The sequence below is a fragment of the Pocillopora damicornis genome, chromosome 6 (assembly GCF_964200805.1).
Source record: "Pocillopora damicornis chromosome 6, jaPocDami1.2, whole genome shotgun sequence".
Taxonomy (NCBI): Eukaryota; Metazoa; Cnidaria; class Anthozoa; order Scleractinia; family Pocilloporidae; genus Pocillopora; species Pocillopora damicornis.
In genome coordinates this window covers 16,566,134-16,585,378 of record NC_142675.1, presented here as the reverse complement: position 1 = coordinate 16,585,378, position 19,245 = coordinate 16,566,134, and the positions used below count along the sequence as shown (strand labels likewise).

General features: G+C 38.4%; 2 protein-coding genes across 3 annotated transcripts; both read left to right on the top strand.

Annotated features, from left to right (window-relative positions):
• Window positions 1-4,070: 4,070 nt before the first annotated feature.
• On the top strand, window positions 4,071-6,123 carry LOC149044221 (uncharacterized). Of its 2 annotated transcripts, XM_089209912.1 has the most exons (3): window positions 4,071-4,169; window positions 4,299-4,722; window positions 5,005-6,123. In XM_089209912.1, exons 2-3 carry the CDS (start codon window positions 4,595-4,597, stop codon window positions 5,465-5,467), a joined length of 591 nt encoding a protein of 196 aa, XP_089066038.1. In that variant the 5' UTR covers window positions 4,071-4,169; window positions 4,299-4,594; the 3' UTR covers window positions 5,468-6,123. The 2 variants fall into 2 exon arrangements, with proteins under 2 accessions (XP_089066038.1, XP_089066039.1); XM_089209913.1 differs by having other exon boundaries at window positions 4,081-4,722.
• Window positions 6,124-8,992: 2,869 nt separating this feature from the next.
• On the top strand, window positions 8,993-18,724 carry LOC113677066 (uncharacterized). The gene is made up of 8 exons (XM_089209900.1): window positions 8,993-9,487; window positions 12,096-12,291; window positions 12,857-13,128; window positions 13,798-13,938; window positions 14,162-14,502; window positions 14,992-16,176; window positions 16,606-16,870; window positions 17,508-18,724. Exons 1-8 carry the CDS (start codon window positions 9,311-9,313, stop codon window positions 17,901-17,903), a joined length of 2,973 nt encoding a protein of 990 aa, XP_089066026.1. The 5' UTR covers window positions 8,993-9,310; the 3' UTR covers window positions 17,904-18,724.
• The last annotated feature ends 521 nt before the right edge of the window (window positions 18,725-19,245 follow it).

Sequence of the window (19,245 nt, the reverse complement as noted above, 5' to 3'; positions counted from 1 at the left end):
AGAGGACTTGTAAAATTTGGTGTCATGTTAACCATGAGATAACCCTGATTTGCGAAACGAAACAAAGTGAAAAAGTTTTATATGTGAGCATAAATCAAATCGGTAATTTGCGAAAGGGAAATACCTCGTTTGTGAATTTGAAATCCGTAATATTCGTAGAAGATTATTCTGTAATTAGCACTTTTGTGAATTTAATGAACAATGCAGTGGCTCTGTGAAAAAAAAATGCGCCCTTAAGCCATGAAAGGCAAACCTGTTATTTGAAAAATTATCCAGCGCTGAAGCTGTACTGTTTCAATCATCAATGTGCGAAGTGAAATGCGCGATATGATACTCAAGCGTTTGTTTATTGTATCAAAAAGGGGAAAGCTGTGTATCTGAAAAGAGAGAAGATTGCTTTGTGCGATTGTGCCCACAGTTTTTTTTTATATATATTTAAGTTATAAACATTAAAGTTGCGATAGTGCAAATGAAAACTTAGGGCTAAGGACCGGAAATTCCGTGATCTCGTCTGATAAGGTCAATGAAAAAAAGGAAGATAGAAAATTTGGTAATTATATACTGTATACAAAGAGGGAAAGGTGAAGCAACTGATGGTGCACAAGTCTACTCAAAAGCCACACGCATAACTCAACAGTGGAGGATCGTAGACGCGATATTTTCAATAACAATTTAATTCCAGTGTTTAGGTGACAGTTTTTCATTTGCATGAGAAAAAATGAAGGAACGCCACGGCCCAGCGCAAGTAATTTGACACACAAAAAGTCAGTCGAAAAATAGATGAAAATAATTTGTATGATCGAGTAAAAGCTCCATTAACCGTTAGCGTTTACTATCAAAACCACCTTCCACCCCTCGCTGCGTAGTATTCTCTCACCCCATCCTACGTAATAACACTGTGCCTCCCACCCCTCCCTCAGCACTAACAGACTGCATCCCACCCCTCCCAGATTACTAATAGTGTGCTTCATGTAATGCTGGTGTCTTAGAAAACTTGAGATAATACCTGGATTTCATTTTTACGTCACAGAAATCAGTTTCAAACATCAATCAAGTTTTCTCTTTAGTTTAAAAGTTGAGTTGATGTTGTTATTGGCTATATTAAATAGGTTGAAAAGTTTTAGATGGTATTTTCTCGTGTTAACAAATAATTGAATTTACTGGAAGGTGGAGTTGTTGCGCGCAACATGTTAACATGATACTCAACAATAAATTTTATTGATATGTAAAAAGTTTTCATTTGACTATCTACTGGCAAGTCTTTGTATTATATTTCAACCCAACCATTTTCCACAACTTTTAAACACTATTACAAAATAATTAGTCAGGGAAATGGAAAACTTGTGGCATACACAACCATGTTTGAAATGCTATGTCCATAATGAGCTAACAGGATTGAGGAGGGTGTATGTGGGAATAGGCTCTCCTCTCTGTATCATTAATTTGCTAATCGTTCCTGTTGGCAATGTTTTGATGAGGTTGAGCTGTCAGGACAAAGGAACTGAGGATTTTAGTAGGCAAAGTACCTGGATTTCATGTAATTATTTTAATCACATGAATATTAACTGATACAAGGAGATCTAAGAATATTCAAAAGAAAATAAAATTTAGTTGAAAAATTGGAATTCAGCATAGGCCGGATAAAAGAGATTCTTAGAAAAAGAAATGTGTACTGATGAAAAAGCTGAGCAAACTTTTTAAACACTTGCCTGTACCTGTACGTTAAATTAAATTAAATTAAATTTTGAAATAGTCATAATCATGGTTTCATATGTTGAAAACAAATGCACATGCAGATTTCCCATAAACCTGTAGTTTAAACCTGAGATGACTTCGAAATTTTGATGCACACCTCAAAAGGAGGACAAATAAATTTCAAATTTCTATTTATTCAGTTTAGGTTATTGACGTGAAATTGAGTCAAATATTCAAGACGTACAACAACAGGTTCGAGAAATTTTTGCACAACTTATTTTTAAGGTTAGCCTACCTGGAACAATCAGATTTGTACTGATGATGTCCAAATATCTGTGGTAAAGGGGGCAGGCTTTCCTTTCTTTATTTAGAGAAATAATGAAGTGATCATCTTTCCACAAGCTCAGAGGAAAGCGAGAGTGAATGAGACTGATAGTGACTTTGTTTTCCGAATAAATATCTTGAGGAGGATAAAAAGTAAGATATGGTCTGATCAACTCTCTTATTTTAATTTTTAAACCTATAAAGCTAATGCTTTTAAATTCTTGTTTTGTGAATTATGTGGATGCCGATTAATTGAACCCCATAACTCCCACAATATGACCAAGACAGAGTTTCTCCTGACAACATCAATACAATATCAAGCAGACAAGTGATGAGAATATAGTAAAATAACAGTTAGGGGATTAAAAGTTGATTCAATACCAAATTCTCCAAATTAGCATCACAAGAACTGTGTGGCAGACAGTAAGGAGAATTACTAATGAGATCTTGGGAGTTAAAGGGTAAACTTTCATCCATCAAAATTGAAAAAAAATGTTCTCTCCATCTATGTGCCCTAAACATTACAGGGGAGGAAGCAGATGAAAGTAAAAACATGAATTAAAATAGGAGTCCAAATTAAAGGTGAACCCTTGTTTGGGTATGAGTATTGGTAAGAAACACCATGTATTAATGAAAGCTTAAGCAAGAGTGTTTAATGTAATCTAAATAATGATATTGTATATTACAGTGTCGTAACTTACACAGCAAAATGATATAATCACACAATTCCAAACAAAGGAAGTCAGGTTATTGACTTACCTGCTTCAACTTTTGAGGGCTTAAGGTACAGAGAAATACATCTGGTAAATAGATACAATAATACAAAGTTGAAAGTTTGAAAGCAAAAAGATATACATAATAATCATCACACTCCATGCATCCTAAAAAAAAAGGATCAATTACAACCATAACTTCTCCCAAACGTTTATGATTACAGGAAATCATGAATTTTTGTCACCAGGTGGTATTTTACTTACAACACTTCTACAGACACAATTAAATGCATTTTTTACAGTTATCTCATAGCATATGACTGTACAGGTCAATTGGAAGGTTCCTGCATGGTGAGTGACATTTCAATTACCTCAGCAGACTCAATTTAATCGTCAGAATTGCAAGCCAAGGTGAATTTACCAAGTGCTCAAGTTTCCAAATTAGTCTCCTAATTGTTACAGTGGAGTTCATTCCTTTTTGAGGCTATCTTCAGCATGATCATCCAGTTACATGTGAAAACATCAAATGTTACTCACATATTCAAATAATTACTTGAATGAAAAGTTGTAATTTTTCTTATAACCTGCTTCCTTTCATCCTTTAATTCCCATGAGTGACCAAGACAGAATTTCTTCTTACAATATCAATACAATATCAAGCAGACAAGTGATGAGAATAAAGAAAAATATCAATTAGGGGATTATTAGTTGATCCAATAACAAATTCTTGAAACTAACATCACAAGAACTATATGGCACACAGTAAGGAGAATTTCTAATGAGATCTTGGGAGTTAAAGGGTTAATTTTGCTCTAGAAATAGTAGATGGTACTGAAGAGAAAGGAAAAGAGTTCTTGAAACATTCTATGTTAAATGAAACTATGTTATGAATGGTAAAATAAAAAATAACTTTTTAAAGACACCTATACAATGGTAAGTACACACAACTGACATGTTGGACTGAAGCATGTCACGCATTAAGGTATGATTGTCAATTTGCTTTTTATTACTTACAAACAGCTTATTTCTATGAGCTTTGAAAACTTCAGTATTCTCGCTTTCAAAGAAAAGCATTTCCCATGAACATTGGCCGTTTTTATGCTAGAGACGTTAAAGTTGTCTAAGACGTTAAAGTCGTCTCGAGACGACTTTAACGTCAAGTATAAAAACGGTAAATAAGGCTGACGCATTTAACGTCTGACAACTTTAACGTCTTCTGTTAAGTGCGTCGTTTAGACGTATTTAACCGACGCCTTTAACATTTCAGACGTTAAATGCATGTAGTATAGAAACGGGACACCCTTGCCGGGACGCATTTCGCCCTATCTCGTCCAGAGACGACTGGCCCGAGTTATGCTGAACGCTCAAAACAACATGGCGGCCAAGAATAACTCGAAGGAGACTCGCGGCAGAAAGTGGCGCGAAGTTGAGCTTAAGGTATTTGCAACTGTACTCGCAGACGACCGAAATGAATTTGCGTTGACTTTAGAGACCCTGGCGCTTAAAAATTCAGCCAATTTTCATATTTTTCAAAATATTAAGAAAGAACTCGATGCTCGTTTGCAGACGGAGAACATACCATGTTCTAAGAAAGGAAAAGAGAAGGCAATCGAGACATCAGTTGTCAAGCTGCGAGCAAAATATAAATTGTGAAAGAACAGTGGAGAAAAGTCACCGACAGGGAAAAGTCTGGCAGTGGAAAATCAGCGATAGATGAACCTGAGTGGTTTACCATCATCGACCCGATTTTCTCCGAAACTCATACAGAATTAAAGGTTGCAACGAAGGCAGCGGACATCCTTAATAGTGACGACAGTAGTGAAGATGATGAATATAATGAGAAGGAGGACGCGATTGAAGAAATGAAGCTTGCTACTGGTATGGTACCCCGTGAGAGGAAGCAGCCATTAGATTCAAGTACGTCTTCTTTAGATGCAAGTTCTGAGCAAAGCCACTTGTCAGGGAATGAGAGTGGAGAAGAATGTAACAGGTAAATCATGGATTGGTATTATTTTCCCCAGACTTTCAAATGAATTTTATAATGGATGTTATGCAATTGCATACAAGGAATTTGTGTCAGCAATATGTACATGAAACATGAATATACAACTATTGCTATTCGTCAAATTGTTAGTGACCATATGCATCTTTACATTGTAACGATGATTTTATTAGTATTTATTGGTCAGCCCTTTAACTTTGCCTCACTACATATAAAATAAATTTCAGTTTTGCTGACCTTAAAAGGCATTGTTTTTAATGTGTTTTACAGGGTGAAAAACCACAAACCTAAAAAACAGCCACAGAGCAAAGACTGTGAAGAGTCTTCCTGTGAAGAGAATGAAGTAGATTCAAAGGAGACATCCAAGAAGGAGGTACTGAAATCAACTGTGTCAGTGCGGCCCAGGAAACGTAAAGTAACTTCACAGAAAGATGCTATCAGCCAGTTATCAGCAACCTTTGAGAATCTTCAAAAAGCAAATGAAAAAAGAATGCAAATTTGGTTTGAGGCAGACCAGAAAAGAGAAGAAACTTTCCTTCAATATCAGGAGAAACAGGCAGAGCTGAACCGACAACATAAACTCCGTATGATGGAGATGATGACTCGTTTTCAGCAGCCTATGCAACCATACCAAAATGCTTGGATGATGCATGAACCAACATTTCCAAGTGCCTTTTCTGGAGCAGAGAGTCAACAACCACACTACACAAATTTAGATAGTTATAATAGGTAGATTACTTTCATAAAACCCATTAAAGAGGTGTCATTCAGCAATTATGAGATACTTTATTAGGCTGTTAATGTGGGCAGATTTCACGCTGTTGTTTAAAGCTACCACCAGAAATCTTTCTACATTCACAGACTAATAATATATAATTGATAGACATGATTGTTGTAGTAGGGTAAAAAAAAAAACTGTTAAAAGTTGTGTTTCCAAAAAGTTAATATTTTTGCAGTTACCTACATGTACTCACAGGAAGAGGGTGTATGAAAAAGATATTAAACAAAGTGGTGTGTTGTCTTTGTGTTGGTGTGGGACAAATAATACAGAGAGGTGCAAGAGTAGAAAGTATGTGATTGCTGAATTATGCATTTGGGAAACAATTCTAAATGTTATATTTCCAAAAAGTTGATATTTTACGCTTACCTACTTGCAACTTACAGGAAGGGTGTATGGAAACGATATTAAACAATTTGGTGTGTGGGGGTTGGTAGGTGTGGGGGTACATATTAATAGAGAGGTGCAAGTGAAGAGAATTCATAATTATTGCATAAGAGTACATGATTGTTGTTTTGAGTTTTTGAGAAAGAACTCTTAATTTATTCAAAGTTGATATTTTGCAGTTGTCTCATGTTTCATCTTTACCATTAAATTAATCTCTATTATTATCTACTGCTCTATATATTGATCCAATAAGGGAAGCCTTATCAGAAAGGGGTCAAAACAAAGTGAGAGGAACTACTTTCAGTCATTAAATTCAGAACCAGGGGAGGTAGGGTTAGCTGAACTGTTACCATACCTCCCTCCCCCCCCCCCCCACTGACAAAAATATTGTCTTGTCCCATCTTCAAAATATACCAGAGAAAATTAATGACCACTATCACTTCCAGAATACTTAAATCTTGTTAATATACTCTCAACTTGGTTCATACAATTGGCATGACTACTGTTATTGTTTCCAGTGGCTAATAAACAAGCTTTCTTGTGTACCACTGACTTGTGTTATTAAGGCTACTATTATAGTCTACTTTCAAAGCTTTTAAATCAGACCTTAGTAAAAATATTACTGATTACTGTTACATGTTCTCATGGTAGCCTCCACTAAAGTGTTGCTGTTTGGAAACATATAAAATTGGGCCACCAACTGGTGATACATGTATTCTAATGTCAACAAGTAGCTATACAGCTAGCACCTGTTTTATGGTATCACTATGTAGCTCCATTAACATGGCTGAGATGCACTAATACGTGCTTACTTAAATCAACTGGAAGATATTCAGAAAAGGCATTTTGTATTACAGGTCTACTTGAAAAGCTATATTGTCCAAGGATCTTGTCCTTCAGTAAAGATATCTTGATATTCAGTTCTACAATCCTCACTAAGAATGCTCACAGTTTAGTTCCGCTCTCTAGTCCATTGTCTCCAGTTCTATACCCTATCTATTTAGTGTGGTGGAGTAGAATAGGGGATATAGTGGTTGTTAGGCTTTTGCCTTACCACAGGAGACACAAGCTAAAATTTTCTTTTGATTTTTTCATTCACTCCATCAATTGTCGTTGCTGGTTGATATCCCAGAGCCAGTTAGTGATCCTTTCCCTGATTTGATCTGATCTCGCCATCTTGCTCCACACTCCCCCTGTTCCTAATAAGGTGCAGTTTTTCAATGTCCAGCCTCCACCTGGGTCTGCATGGGTCATCTCTTGCAATGCATATATTATGCAAGGCTATGTAGGCCATTAAGACATGCCTTATGTTCTTTAGTTTACACTCTGTCTTCTTGTAGAGGATTCTCCACCTCCCTTTCAGCATACCATATGCATGCTCTTTGCATTCTTGGATCTCTTGTATTTTCATGATAGCGTGGAAATGCTGAATCACCAACCGTTGTGATCGGTATGTCCCCGTACTACCTTGTTCGTAGCACAGTATTTGGAAAACATGTCCCTGCTGAATCTCGGCAAAGAGGTCGCGACTTTTCAGAAGCCTCGAGTCATGGACAGAGCCAGGAGCCCCTACAGCTGCCCAAAGAAATCTCTTATTAGAAGCAATAAATCCCATGCTGGATACTGAATATCTCTTCTTGAAGCTAAAATAATTTTTTAACTTTGTGCTGACATAAACATGGAACCCGTCCCAGGCTCCTACGCATGGAAATTCCCAGTTCTCAAGGAAGCTTTCAAGTTCATGCTTCCATTCGGCTCTGTTTCTTGGCAAGTAAACACATCTGTCGTAAAGAGTTGACACCAGTATCTTACATACCTGGTTAAAAATGACACTTGCAGTTGATTCTGCAACACCGAACAGGTCTCCTACTGTGCTGTAGGTACATCCATAGGCCAATCGATACAAACAAATGGCAAGTTGTGTGTCTGGAGGTATCGGTTCAGGTTTGAAACGAGTTGGCTCTTTGACTAGTTGGTCTTCTATCTCACCAAGAATGAACTGAAACGTTGCTCAATTTGTACGCAAACGTTTTTTGAACGCAGTATCGTCCCAATTTCGGTAACCATTTCTCCACCACGCGGAACTTCTTTCTTCATCCGCACCGCGTTCTTTCCTTGGTCTCTTCATAGTCGCGGCACATAAGCCAAGTGCTTCAACCATATCTAGTTCTCCGCCCATAGTCTGCAAAAGCCGCTTCCTCGATTGATTTTTCCTCGTTCAAAACATTTCCATTTCCATTTCTTGCCTTTCTTGGCGACGTTGAGAAACGGACTTCAGAATTTGCAATTCGGCCATCTTTATTTTGTTTGTATATTCGCGCGCTCAGATTTTATTTGGCGCTTGTTTACTCGTTCCAGTGTCTTCCGAGAATAGAGCCCAGTCTTTTCTTAGAAGAGCCCTAAAAGTCGTCTACTTTTATGCGTCTCGTTTTTATACCAGACGGCTTTAACGTCTCAGACGTTAAATGCGTCCAGACGACTTTAACGTCTCTTGTATAAAAAACGGCCATTGTGCGGACATTTCTTGCTGCATTTGTGCATACGGCATGGGAAGAACTCAAATATAGAAATGTATCGCAGCTCAGCTCTCTTGCAAGACACAATTATCAGGAAACAAAGATTCCCTCGATGTAGCTCATCGCAATAAAATACAAAACGAGCTAGGTCTTTAAAGTACATATGGGAAATGACAATTCTTACCGTTTTTCCAATGGCCCAGTTCAGTTTTTACCCCATGCCTGTTCCTCTGTTTCCGCTGTTCCACTGGTCCTCTGTGCGCACTGTTCCTCTCGTCCTCTGTACCCATTGCTCCTCTGGTCCTCTGCGCCCACTGGTCGTCTGAAACCCCTAGTCCTCTGGTCCTCTGTAATCACTGTTCAACCGGTCCTCTGTGCGCACTGCTCGTTTGGTCCTCTGTACCCATTCTCTCACTAGTCCTCTGTGCTTCTTGTCCTCTGTACCCAATGTTCCTCTGGTCCTCTGTGCCCACTGTGCCCACTGTACCCACTTTCCTTACCCTTCTGCTAAATTTATATTTTAATTATTAGCTATTTCAAAGCCCGGTATATGAGAGACTTCCCAAAATACATTATACGTGTCTTGATGAAACTTGCCACGGAAGCACATTTTGAGCAGACGTGATTTCCTCGTTTCTTTGCTGTTCCGTTATTGCTCTTAGTAATCTGATCACTCAAACGGATGAAAATAAAAGGTGAAAAGGTTGAACTTCCTGAAGTAGTATCATCCTGTGGCGGTGACTATTTAGAAATAGGTGGTTCTTCGAGCTAATTTTCGACTGAAGACATAAGTCGCTGAATCGTGCTCGGGCTAACTGTACTCAGCTTAAATGAAAAATCGCAAGAGACTCGATAGCTTTAATGACTACTTTCAGTGACTAGACGTCAAAACAAGATGAAACGAGGGTCGAAACCGATGCCTGTTAAACGGCGAAGCGAAAGTGTTTTGGATGTGGCGGAAGAGTTAAAGCTGCTATGTGTCAAAGAAGAGGCTACCGACATGGAAAGGGCAAAGGAATTGCGCAAAAAGAGAGTCGCTGAGTTGAGGAAATCAAACGGAACTTTGGAGATGGTAAGCTCTTCTTGATCAATCGAGGCCAAAAACACATACCTCATAAAACGGAAGACATGCAAAACTAAAACTTTTATATTTCATCAAACTAAAAAACAAAATTAGTTGCATGGCCGTACGTATGCAGTGTTTTCCAGATCACTGCCTCGCTAATAGAATGTTATAATTTGCGTCAGACAGCAGACTTAGGAGAATTCATTCTGTTAAAACCATAAAGGTGTACACAAAATGTCAACATTGACGCAGACGTATGTTTTTTTCCAATTTTTCCGGTGCGGTACGCTCTAAGTTTCATTTAGACTTCCATATTACACATAATTCATCAAAATTTGAAGCGAAAATAAGATTTAACATCATAATTGATCATGTACGATAATTTTAAGGACCTTGTTTTGAAACGAAAAGAGCATTATCTATAGAATGATTGCGACAGACAGCAGAACTGAGTAATTTGATTTCACTAAAAGCATGGAGGTGTAAACAAAATGTCAACATTGGTACAAAGTTATGTTTTCTTTCAATAGTGGCTTGTTCTAAGCGCTGATCCCTCAATAATAAGTTTCGTCTACACTTATGTATTCATAGATAGTTCACCCAGGAGCAAGCGCGTCCGTGAAACAATCAAAGTATCAAAAATTTGAGCATGTCAACGCGTAATTAAAAACCAGTTTGCTCGTACTTTACATCGACAATATTTTCATTCCAAACATCAATCCTTTCGATTTAAAAAAGGTCGAGGAACGAGCTTAATGGAAGTCAGTTGACAATTGCGCACAGGAACATGAATTTTTATGGAAATGAAAATTACAAACCGGACGAAACAGTAGAGTATGCTTACAATATAGGTCAACCCAGCGCCCAGGCAAGAGACAAAGAGCAAACATTTTTATGTATGCAAAACAAAGTATCAACTCTTTTATATTGAAACTAGTTTGTTTATTCTAGTCGCTGTGTTCACGAAATGCATAGCCAGTTCTGGAAACTTTGTGCATAGAATTTAACCTCCCAGCCGTATGGATATCTGGTGCGCGGACGAAAATATTATCTAGAGATATCCTAGACCCGTTTAAATTAAGATCTTAAGCCTTGAACTGATACGGTGAATAAACAAAGATTCAGTAAATAGAAACTGCCAGCATTTAGTTATCCAATACCGACGGAGCAAGCATTTACTACCAGTAATGTTGAATGGCACTTCCTCCTGATCTTCACGGTTTTCGCAGAAATTTGATGCGGAAAAGAAGTAGAAACGTGTACATTAGTCATTGCGCATTTGGATGAAACGGAAGCGGAAACGATAAAGAGGCCTGAGAAAACAGGAGGACAGCTGTGCACGTAGGTTATGAATTTGAGTGTATCCTGTTGCCCTCGTATGTAAAGCAACAGCGGCGGTAAAATTAGTCCCAATCACTGCAAGTAGTCAGTGCCAGACAGCAGAACTGAGTAATTTGATTTTACTAAAAGCACGGAGGTGTAAAAAAAAATTTCAACGCTGATGCAGTGTTATGTTTTCTTTCAATAGTCGCTTGTTCTAAGTGCTGATCCCTCAAAAGTAGTTTTCGTGTAAACTTATGTATTTATGGATGATTCACCTACGAGCGTCCGTGAAACAATAAAAGTATCTAAAAATTTGAGCATGTCAACGGGTAATTAAAAACCAGTTTGCTCGTACTTTACATCGACAATATATTCATTCCAAACATCAATCCTTCTGATTATCAAAAGGTCGAGGAACGAGCCTAAAGGAAGTCAGTTGACAATTGCGCACACAAAACATGAATTTTCACGGAAATGAAATTACAAACCGGACGAAGCAGTAGAGTATGCTCACAATGTAAGTCAACCCAGCATCTAGGCAAGAGACAAAGAGCAAACATTCTTATGTATGCGAAGCAAAGTATTAAACTCCTTCGAATTGGAACTAGTTCGTTTATTCTAATCGCTGTGTTCACGAAAAGCATGACCAGTTCTGGAAACTTCGTTCATAGAATTTTTAAAACCTCCCAGTCATATGCATATCAGGTGTGCGGACGAAAATGTTATCTAGCGATATCCTAGACACGTTTAACTAAAGATCTTAAGCCTTGACCTGATACGGGTGAATAAACAAAGATTAAGTGGATAGAGGTCGCCAACATTAAGTTATCCAATACCGTCGGAGCTAGTATTTACTACCCGTAATGTTGAATGACACTTCCTCCTGATCTTCATGGTTTTCGCAAAAAGTTGATGCGGAAAAGACGTAGAAACGTGTACATTAGTCAGCACAGCGCATTAGGATGAAACAAGACGACAGCCGTGCACGTAGTTTGTGAATTTGAGTGCATTCTGTTGCCCTCATATGCGAAGCAACAGTAGTGGTAAAAATAAGTCCCAATCACTACAGGTAGTTTTAAGATGTGTTCGTTTGTTCGGACGAAGAAAGTTAGTCGAGGGCCTCAAATCACCAAATAAAGACACAGCACCGATAAAAATCATCAGTCCCTTTCCTCCTTTGAAAGCATACAAATAGGCATATCACATAAATCAAAATATCACAGCAATTTTTGCTCTTTTAGGTGCAAACAATCCTGAGAATTTTTTTTTTCAATAACCATTCATTGTTTAGGGATATAAGGGAATCTTAGTGGATATCAAACAAACACTCGATCGCCGACGAGTCCTGGAAGAGTACTATTTAAAAGTTAAAGATAACCTACAGACAACTGGAGCAGTTAGCGAGACTGAAATAAATGACTTTCGGAAGGAAGCTGAGGCATGTCTCGAGGATCTCGGAACCGAGAGATACACTGTTCTCATTCTTGGTAAGTCCTGCAACAATAAACTTAAAACCTTTCCAATCGTTCCCAGACCAAATTCAGGGGTTTTTCCCTAAGGTTTCATTTGTAAGGTCATGGTTCACCAATCTCAGTTTTAAAAAGTTTCAACTTTTATTGTCAGCATCGCCTTGCACCGAAAGGCATGGAACACTCTTCTCCGCCGCTTGGTCTGCGTTATAATTATTCGCCTTCTTAACAGTTATCCAGCTAGCAATCCTCTTGTAACTTTGAGACAAGATTATCACGGAAATGAAAGCTATCAATAACAAAAAATAATTGAGATGTGGAAAGAATCAAAATAACTGTCAGTAGATGCTTCAAAGGGTCTTACAGCCGAGGCAAATTGCTAATCATTTCAAGAGGTTAACTCTTGGTGTCCGACAAATTATCTGTCTCTCTTTGATGTATAACATCAGTTAGGATGAAGAGGGTACGAATCTCTTTTTATTCACGGGTATATAAAAGGGCTATATAATTTTCAAATATTCTCCATCGTAGGAGTGGAATTTATTTTTCATTGTTTAAAACCTTTCCCATTACACCAAAACAGGAGAAACCAGCGCTGGCAAGAGCAGTCTTATTAACCTCCTACTTGGCGAATGCATTATGCCAACCAGTATTCAGCAGAACACACTGACCATATGTGAAATATCGTATGGAGAAGCCAAAAAAGCTGAGCTGCACTTCGCTAACGGACGCAAGTCACCTCGTGTCCTCACTGGGGACAAATTTTACAAGTATAAAGATTACGTTAAAAAACCGATAGAGGACGAAAACTGGTGTGAGTGGATAGAGATCAGGATTCCAAATCCGTTATTGAAGGTGAAAAAACTTTGTGTATTTGGAATAAAAGTAACAGAGGTATTTTACGTATATGAAACAATTTGGCATGGAAGAGCAAGAATCCCTGATAAAATCTGAAAAAAAATCAAAGTTTCTCACTGTATAAGGCTTTGCTGGCACAAGAGCTATAGTCTATGACAGAAAAATTGTTTCTCCCCTTCCTTGCTCGCTGTTGCATAGGAATAACATCACAAGTGAAGTTATCGGACATGTATCAAAACATATCTAGGACTGAGATCATTTTTAGTGTCTTGTATCCTCTTACGCACTATGCTGTCAATGTGCTGTGTTATGCTGTGCCATTCTTTTCTGTATTGTGCTGTGGTTCGCCCCGATAATGACACCGAAGCTCCCGGTGAATAAAAGAATCGCAGTAGGAGTTTATGAACAACCAAAAAGCAGAAAAACGTGATTATTGTTGTGCATTCATTTAGAAGAGACACTTACTCTTTAATTGCTTTCTATATTCTGTCATCGATTAAGTATCTAACAAGCTGGTACAATCATGTTACTTGATTACAGTACTTTGGTAGTGTGACAGTGATATCACCAACATTGGCAAACTTTTAATATTTACCCAATACACGACGATTATCTCTTATTCAGTTAACTATATCCACTGAGGTTCTCGGCTGCTCTCTCTCTTAGGGTGGTGTAGTGATCGTAGACAGCCCAGGAATTGGTGATTCAAAGCGTGTCAGTGAAATCACCTTGAAATACTTGAGTCGAGCTTACGCCTTTATCTACGTAATAAACACTATAAACGCCGGAGGATTACAACAAGACAGGGTAAACTCATGACTCCTTATCTGTCTAATACACTTTTGAAAAGTAAGAATGTATTTAGGGAAAGATGTTTTTTCGTCTTCTCACGAGAATGTATTTATTTTAGCATGAGGTATGTGTCACTTATCAAGACGCACCATCCAATTCAATTAATTCTTAAAAATGCCCCGAGAGCAAATATGATTATCCATTCTTTGAATTTTAGCGTTTGTGATAAATCTTTCAGCTGATGCCTATCTTGAGTGAATGGAAAAAACTCTACAAGGGAAAAGATTGCCGTGGTATCACTTCGGAATCTGCTATTTTTGTCTGTAACAAGTGGGACGAGGTGGAAAAGCAGTCCAACCGAAATCAGAAGGAAGATCTTGAAAGGCAAATTATCGACACTCTCAGAAAGAATATTCCCGAACTGGATGAAAAATTCCAAATCATAAAGATGTCAGTCTCTAGAGCTACAGAAGTAAAAGAGAGATTTGAAGTGATGGATGATGATCTTAAAAGTCTTGTGAATCGATTACAGCGTCTTCTGCCACTCTGCATTGAGAGAAAAACAGAATTTTTTTACTAGTAAGTTTGATTTTATCTCCCAATTGATTACTCAAACTATCCTATACCTTGAGCACACGTTACTGAAGAAAATTTTTTTCAAGTTCCCTCAGCCCTCGTGAATAACTCTACTAGAGAAACCTGCGAGTAAAGAGTATTCTAATCCAACGAGATATGGCACTTGTCCATTAAAGAGGGTGTAGCAGATTTCCTATGATTTGAATATCCTTTTTATTGTCGAAAGGAGCTACAGAAATATGTCGCCCCAAAGAAACATTCAAATCAACACATTACGATGTTTCTAATTCGTGTTTAAAATTAATACTTGCACAATTTCGAAAATGACGCCAAAATGCTAAGCTTGCTGAAATGTTAACCTACTGGTCTTGTTAAGCTAAGAATCAATCCAAAAGACTGCTGAGGAAAAAAAAATGAACTGAGTCGCATTTTACTCTGAGATAAAAAAGAACGTTTTTTAACAAGTGTTAATCTTTCTGCTCTATTTGAAAGCTGGATCAGCGGCCAGCTCTGCAGCTTGTCCGATCAGCTCAAAGGTGAAATGCAAAATGCCAAAAGGACCAAAGACGAACGTCTCAAGGCTCGGAAAGAACTTGACGATAAACTCAGCGAACTTAAACAAGGCACTCCCATTCGGGAAATTGAGGACGCCATAACTTCCAGTGTGGACCAAGCACAAATAAAACTTGCGTCCTACTTACAAACTGAAGAATTTAGAACAAAATTTTTGAGATGGACAGAAGACGATGTGCCTAAAACGGAAGAGGGTCAAAACTTTTCAAAGATGAAGGAAGCATTTACCGCATGCATTGAACAACGATTCGAATGTACCCTCCAAAAGTGGGAAAGCACAGATAATTTTTTCTCCCAAGCACATTTAGAATTGGAAGCACTGTTTGACAAAGGTTTCCTAGAATTTGAGAGAGAAATTCGAGACATTGACCGTGTACTGGTCGGAAGTGGCGTGGACGACTTCCAACCTTTTGAGATTCGCCCGGGACGGATGTTCTCGCCATTAGATCCCAGAATGAAAAAATTTCTAGTGATGACTGGCGTGATTTTTTGGCCAGTTTTGATGTCCGTAGGCCTCGCCGCAGGAGTTCTTTCTGCACCCGTCCTTGGAGTACTGGCGATTGGAAAGCATCTAAAGGATCACCATCTGAAGACCAATTGTTGTCAGACACTAAGAGACCTCTCAGCAGAGTTCCTCGAGGACTTCATCACTCACAAAATCCGCAGTTATGTCCAAGACAAATTCAGCGAGGAGACGAATCGCATTGCCAGCATCAAGAGGTGTCACCAGCAATTAATCACCAAATACGAGCAACGATGCAAAGACCTGACAAAGAGCGAAGATGAATCAAGGGAAAAGGAGATCCTCAATAAATACCGTCCACTGTACACAAATCTGATGAGCATGAATGAAAACTTGATGTTCGATGCAATCCAAAATGGAATAAAGGTGATGTACCCATCTTGCCAGCTTGAAGTGAGAAGACTTCAGTACAATGAGAGCGAAAGAAAGGCGTGCCTTGGTGAAGGCAGCTTTGGTAAGGTTTTAAAAGGAAGATACTCTCCTCCTGGACATAGAAGAAAAGATGTTGCGGTCAAAAAGATCCGGAAACATCCAGATCCATCAAATGTTGCCGCCTTTCTCAAAGAAGCAGCAATGCTAAAGTAAGATTTTTTTTTAAATATCAGATTAGCCAGCGATCGTCCAGAGGTTGAAGCGCTCAACTTCTAAGGCCTAGCTTCGATTCTCGGTCTGGTGTTACATATGATTGACCTTGGTATTAATTCTTGTCCTCGCCTTTAGGATTTTTCTCAGGGATTATCTGGTTTTCGTTCCTTTATTACATCTAATGCTAAACTAACGCAGTTTAGCTCGGAAGAGCAATCGCCTAGCTATTCTGTAAAAATTGTCTCAGTCTATTGAGAGTAAATTGACTGATTACAAGTTCACTTGATTTTATCCCTTCTAATCTGCAGATTAGGAACCACTATTTTGTGCCAATTGCAATTTATAGTCCGTTTTGATCTTTCTGCTATTCAATCAGGTGTGAGTTTTCAAGTGAGGTATTAATTTTGACACCATATTTTTCACAGGCAACTTGAGCACAAGCACATCGTAACATTTTATGGAGTTGGCATGGACGTTAAAGAACGACAACTCGTTTCCCTGGTGCTGGTGTTCGACTTGTGTAGCAGGAGCCTAGACAAGCAAATCTTTGAAAACGACGAGTACATTCCATGGAAGACGGCTAGTGCAGCAGCTAAGATAGTACCCTGGGCAAAACAAATTTTAGATGCGCTTGAATTCATCCATAGCAAGAATGTTGTCCATCGAGATCTCAAGCTGGCCAATATTCTGGTGAGTTGATAGAAAATGAACTATGGTGAATTATAAACCAGGTAATGAAATGAACAAGCATTCCTTATCGTCCTATCATGACCATAGGACAAAACAAAAATTGTGGTGAGTTTATGAATGGAAATTAGGGAATCCTCCCATGAACCCGGCAAAAAGGGCTGGCTGAACTTTTCCAGTATATCCCTGACACCTTCAACAGTAATCTGACTGAAATTTCGACTTGGAAATAATTGTAAAATTGTCTTAAGCAAAAAATATCCAATGATTACATGAGCTCGGATGTCAGGTTCACATATTGGATCATACTCTGACTTCATTACAAGGGCAAACAATATTACGACGCAACACATTACTTACTTAATAATTCATTTCGTTCGAAATGATTAAACTCCAATTTTTTGGTCCTTTGGAAAATTTGCATGCAAGATTCTTCAGTTTGATTCATGCTTATGAAATCGGGATAAGCTGCAGCAAGATGAGTCTTCTAGCTCCTAAGCTACCACTACCTCCGTTTTAAAATTTGCCATATACAAGCGTGGCACAGGGGCAAAGTGTTTCACCTAAAGCCGTATTAAATATCGATTCTCTTTTTGACTGAAACTTTCAGGAAATTAACATTGCCCGACATTATTTGTAGATTTCAAAACGTGAGCACATCAAAGTTGCAGACTTAGGTTTAGCAACCTTTAAAGACAAAATCACTGGCACAGTGTGTGGGACTCCTTTATACATGGCACCGGAAGTGATGGAAGGCAAACTCCACAGTGCAAAGGTGGATATATACAGTTTTGGTCTCATGATGTGGGAAATGTGGTTTGGGAAACGCGTCTTTATCGAACTACGCCGTGAAGATATTTATAGACGAATTAAAGACGAGCATTATCGTCCTCAAATTCCCAAGGATGGAAATCTCCCTCCAGCAGAATGGATTGAGCTCATGACATCGAGTTGGCAATCTGACCCAAGTTTGAGGCGAACAGCCACAGAATGTAAGAACTTTATTAAGACAATTAAGCATCAGTATGTTAAGTAGGGGAAAAAGGTTGATTTTCCTCCCTTTGCGTGTACAATTATTTTCGAACGACTGACAGCCACGTTCAGATAAGTTAATCCTCATGAACCGAGAGAAAAGATCGGGCGAGATGAAACATTACTAGAAATTCTGCTCGACTCGGCAAGAGAGACTGGCCCATTAGCCCGTCACGTAAATTTTTGTAGTGAGCCAGGAGCGTCTTTCATTTTCATCGATTGATGGTTTGTCCCTGGGACTCCAAGCATGAAGCATGTTTGTATCACTCAGCGATCATTACATGAGAACTGCAATTGAATTTTATAACACTTTTGTTATCATTATACGAATATTAAGAATCGTAATTCTGGCATCTTATAACAGCGAGAAAAGTTACAAAGTAGAGTAACGATAGTAGACATTTGAGTTTTACTATGAAGTTAAACAATCTAGGTTGCTCATTTGGGAAGACGTAGAGCAAGTTCCTTCAAAGCAGCGGCCAGGTTTCTGATTCAATTCCGTAACACATGCTCGGTTGGATTCTGCCGGTATGTGGGGCAGAAAATGATTTAAAGACATAGAACGAGACAAACCTAGGTATTTTTAGACCATCATCAACATTTTGGCCTCCCGGAATTTATCTCATCGACGAAGTTTTCTTTGTTCATTAACGGTCAACGCAAGTAGCTCAAGCTCCCACGATTAGGATCGGTATAAATAATGATGGCGTAAATATATGTTAATGTTACGCAATAGGCGAAATGCTAGGATTCGTATAGGTGTATACGGTCACGCTCTTGACCCAAAAATCTTAATTCGTTTTCAATAAAACTACACTTTCATCACCTCTTTGTTTTTTCCCTTTGCATGTTGTGAGTTCTCTTGTCAGATTTTCGGCCGTTCAGCGCGTTCCATGGTTCTCCTGATTTACCCTTAAAAGGATCACATAGTTCTCCCAGTACTCAACTCCCAGCCACAGACAATTTGAAAGTTCTTCATTGAGACATTTCAGCCCATGTAAACAAATGGGCTAAAGTTTTCAGTAATGTTCACATTTTAAATCTATAATAATAATATCACTTAACTCAAAAAGGAATTTAAAACGCATGTAAGGCGTAAACATTTAATTGACTATTTCCATAATTATCAACTGTGACGAGTGAAGTACACGTGATTTTCTTTATTCTGTTTTAAGTGCTCTTGGGACACACTTAACAAGAAAAACCTGCCAAATAATGTTTTGGACCTGATATACCAACCTTTCATTTTCAATTCGTAGAAATGTAATATTACAGTGGTTGCGCGACTCGATCTCGTGACCGCTGATTCACTGTAACCACATATCATCGTAATAAACACCTATTGA

What these genes read in the sequence shown, in the direction of transcription:
- LOC149044221 (XM_089209912.1), top strand. Translation starts at nt 4,595, where the DNA reads ATGAAGCTTGCTACTGGTATGGTACCCCGTGAGAGGAAGCAGCCATTA. An exon ending in AGTGGAGAAGAATGTAACAG is followed by an intron (nt 4,723 to 5,004) that starts GTAAATCATGGA and finishes TGTGTTTTACAG; the next exon opens with GGTGAAAAACCACAAACCTA.
- LOC113677066 (XM_089209900.1), top strand. Translation starts at nt 9,311, where the DNA reads ATGAAACGAGGGTCGAAACCGATGCCTGTTAAACGGCGAAGCGAAAGT. An exon ending in TTCCAAATCCGTTATTGAAG is followed by an intron (nt 13,129 to 13,797) that starts GTGAAAAAACTT and finishes TCTCTCTCTTAG; the next exon opens with GGTGGTGTAGTGATCGTAGA. An exon ending in TCAAGCTGGCCAATATTCTG is followed by an intron (nt 16,871 to 17,507) that starts GTGAGTTGATAG and finishes CATTATTTGTAG; the next exon opens with ATTTCAAAACGTGAGCACAT.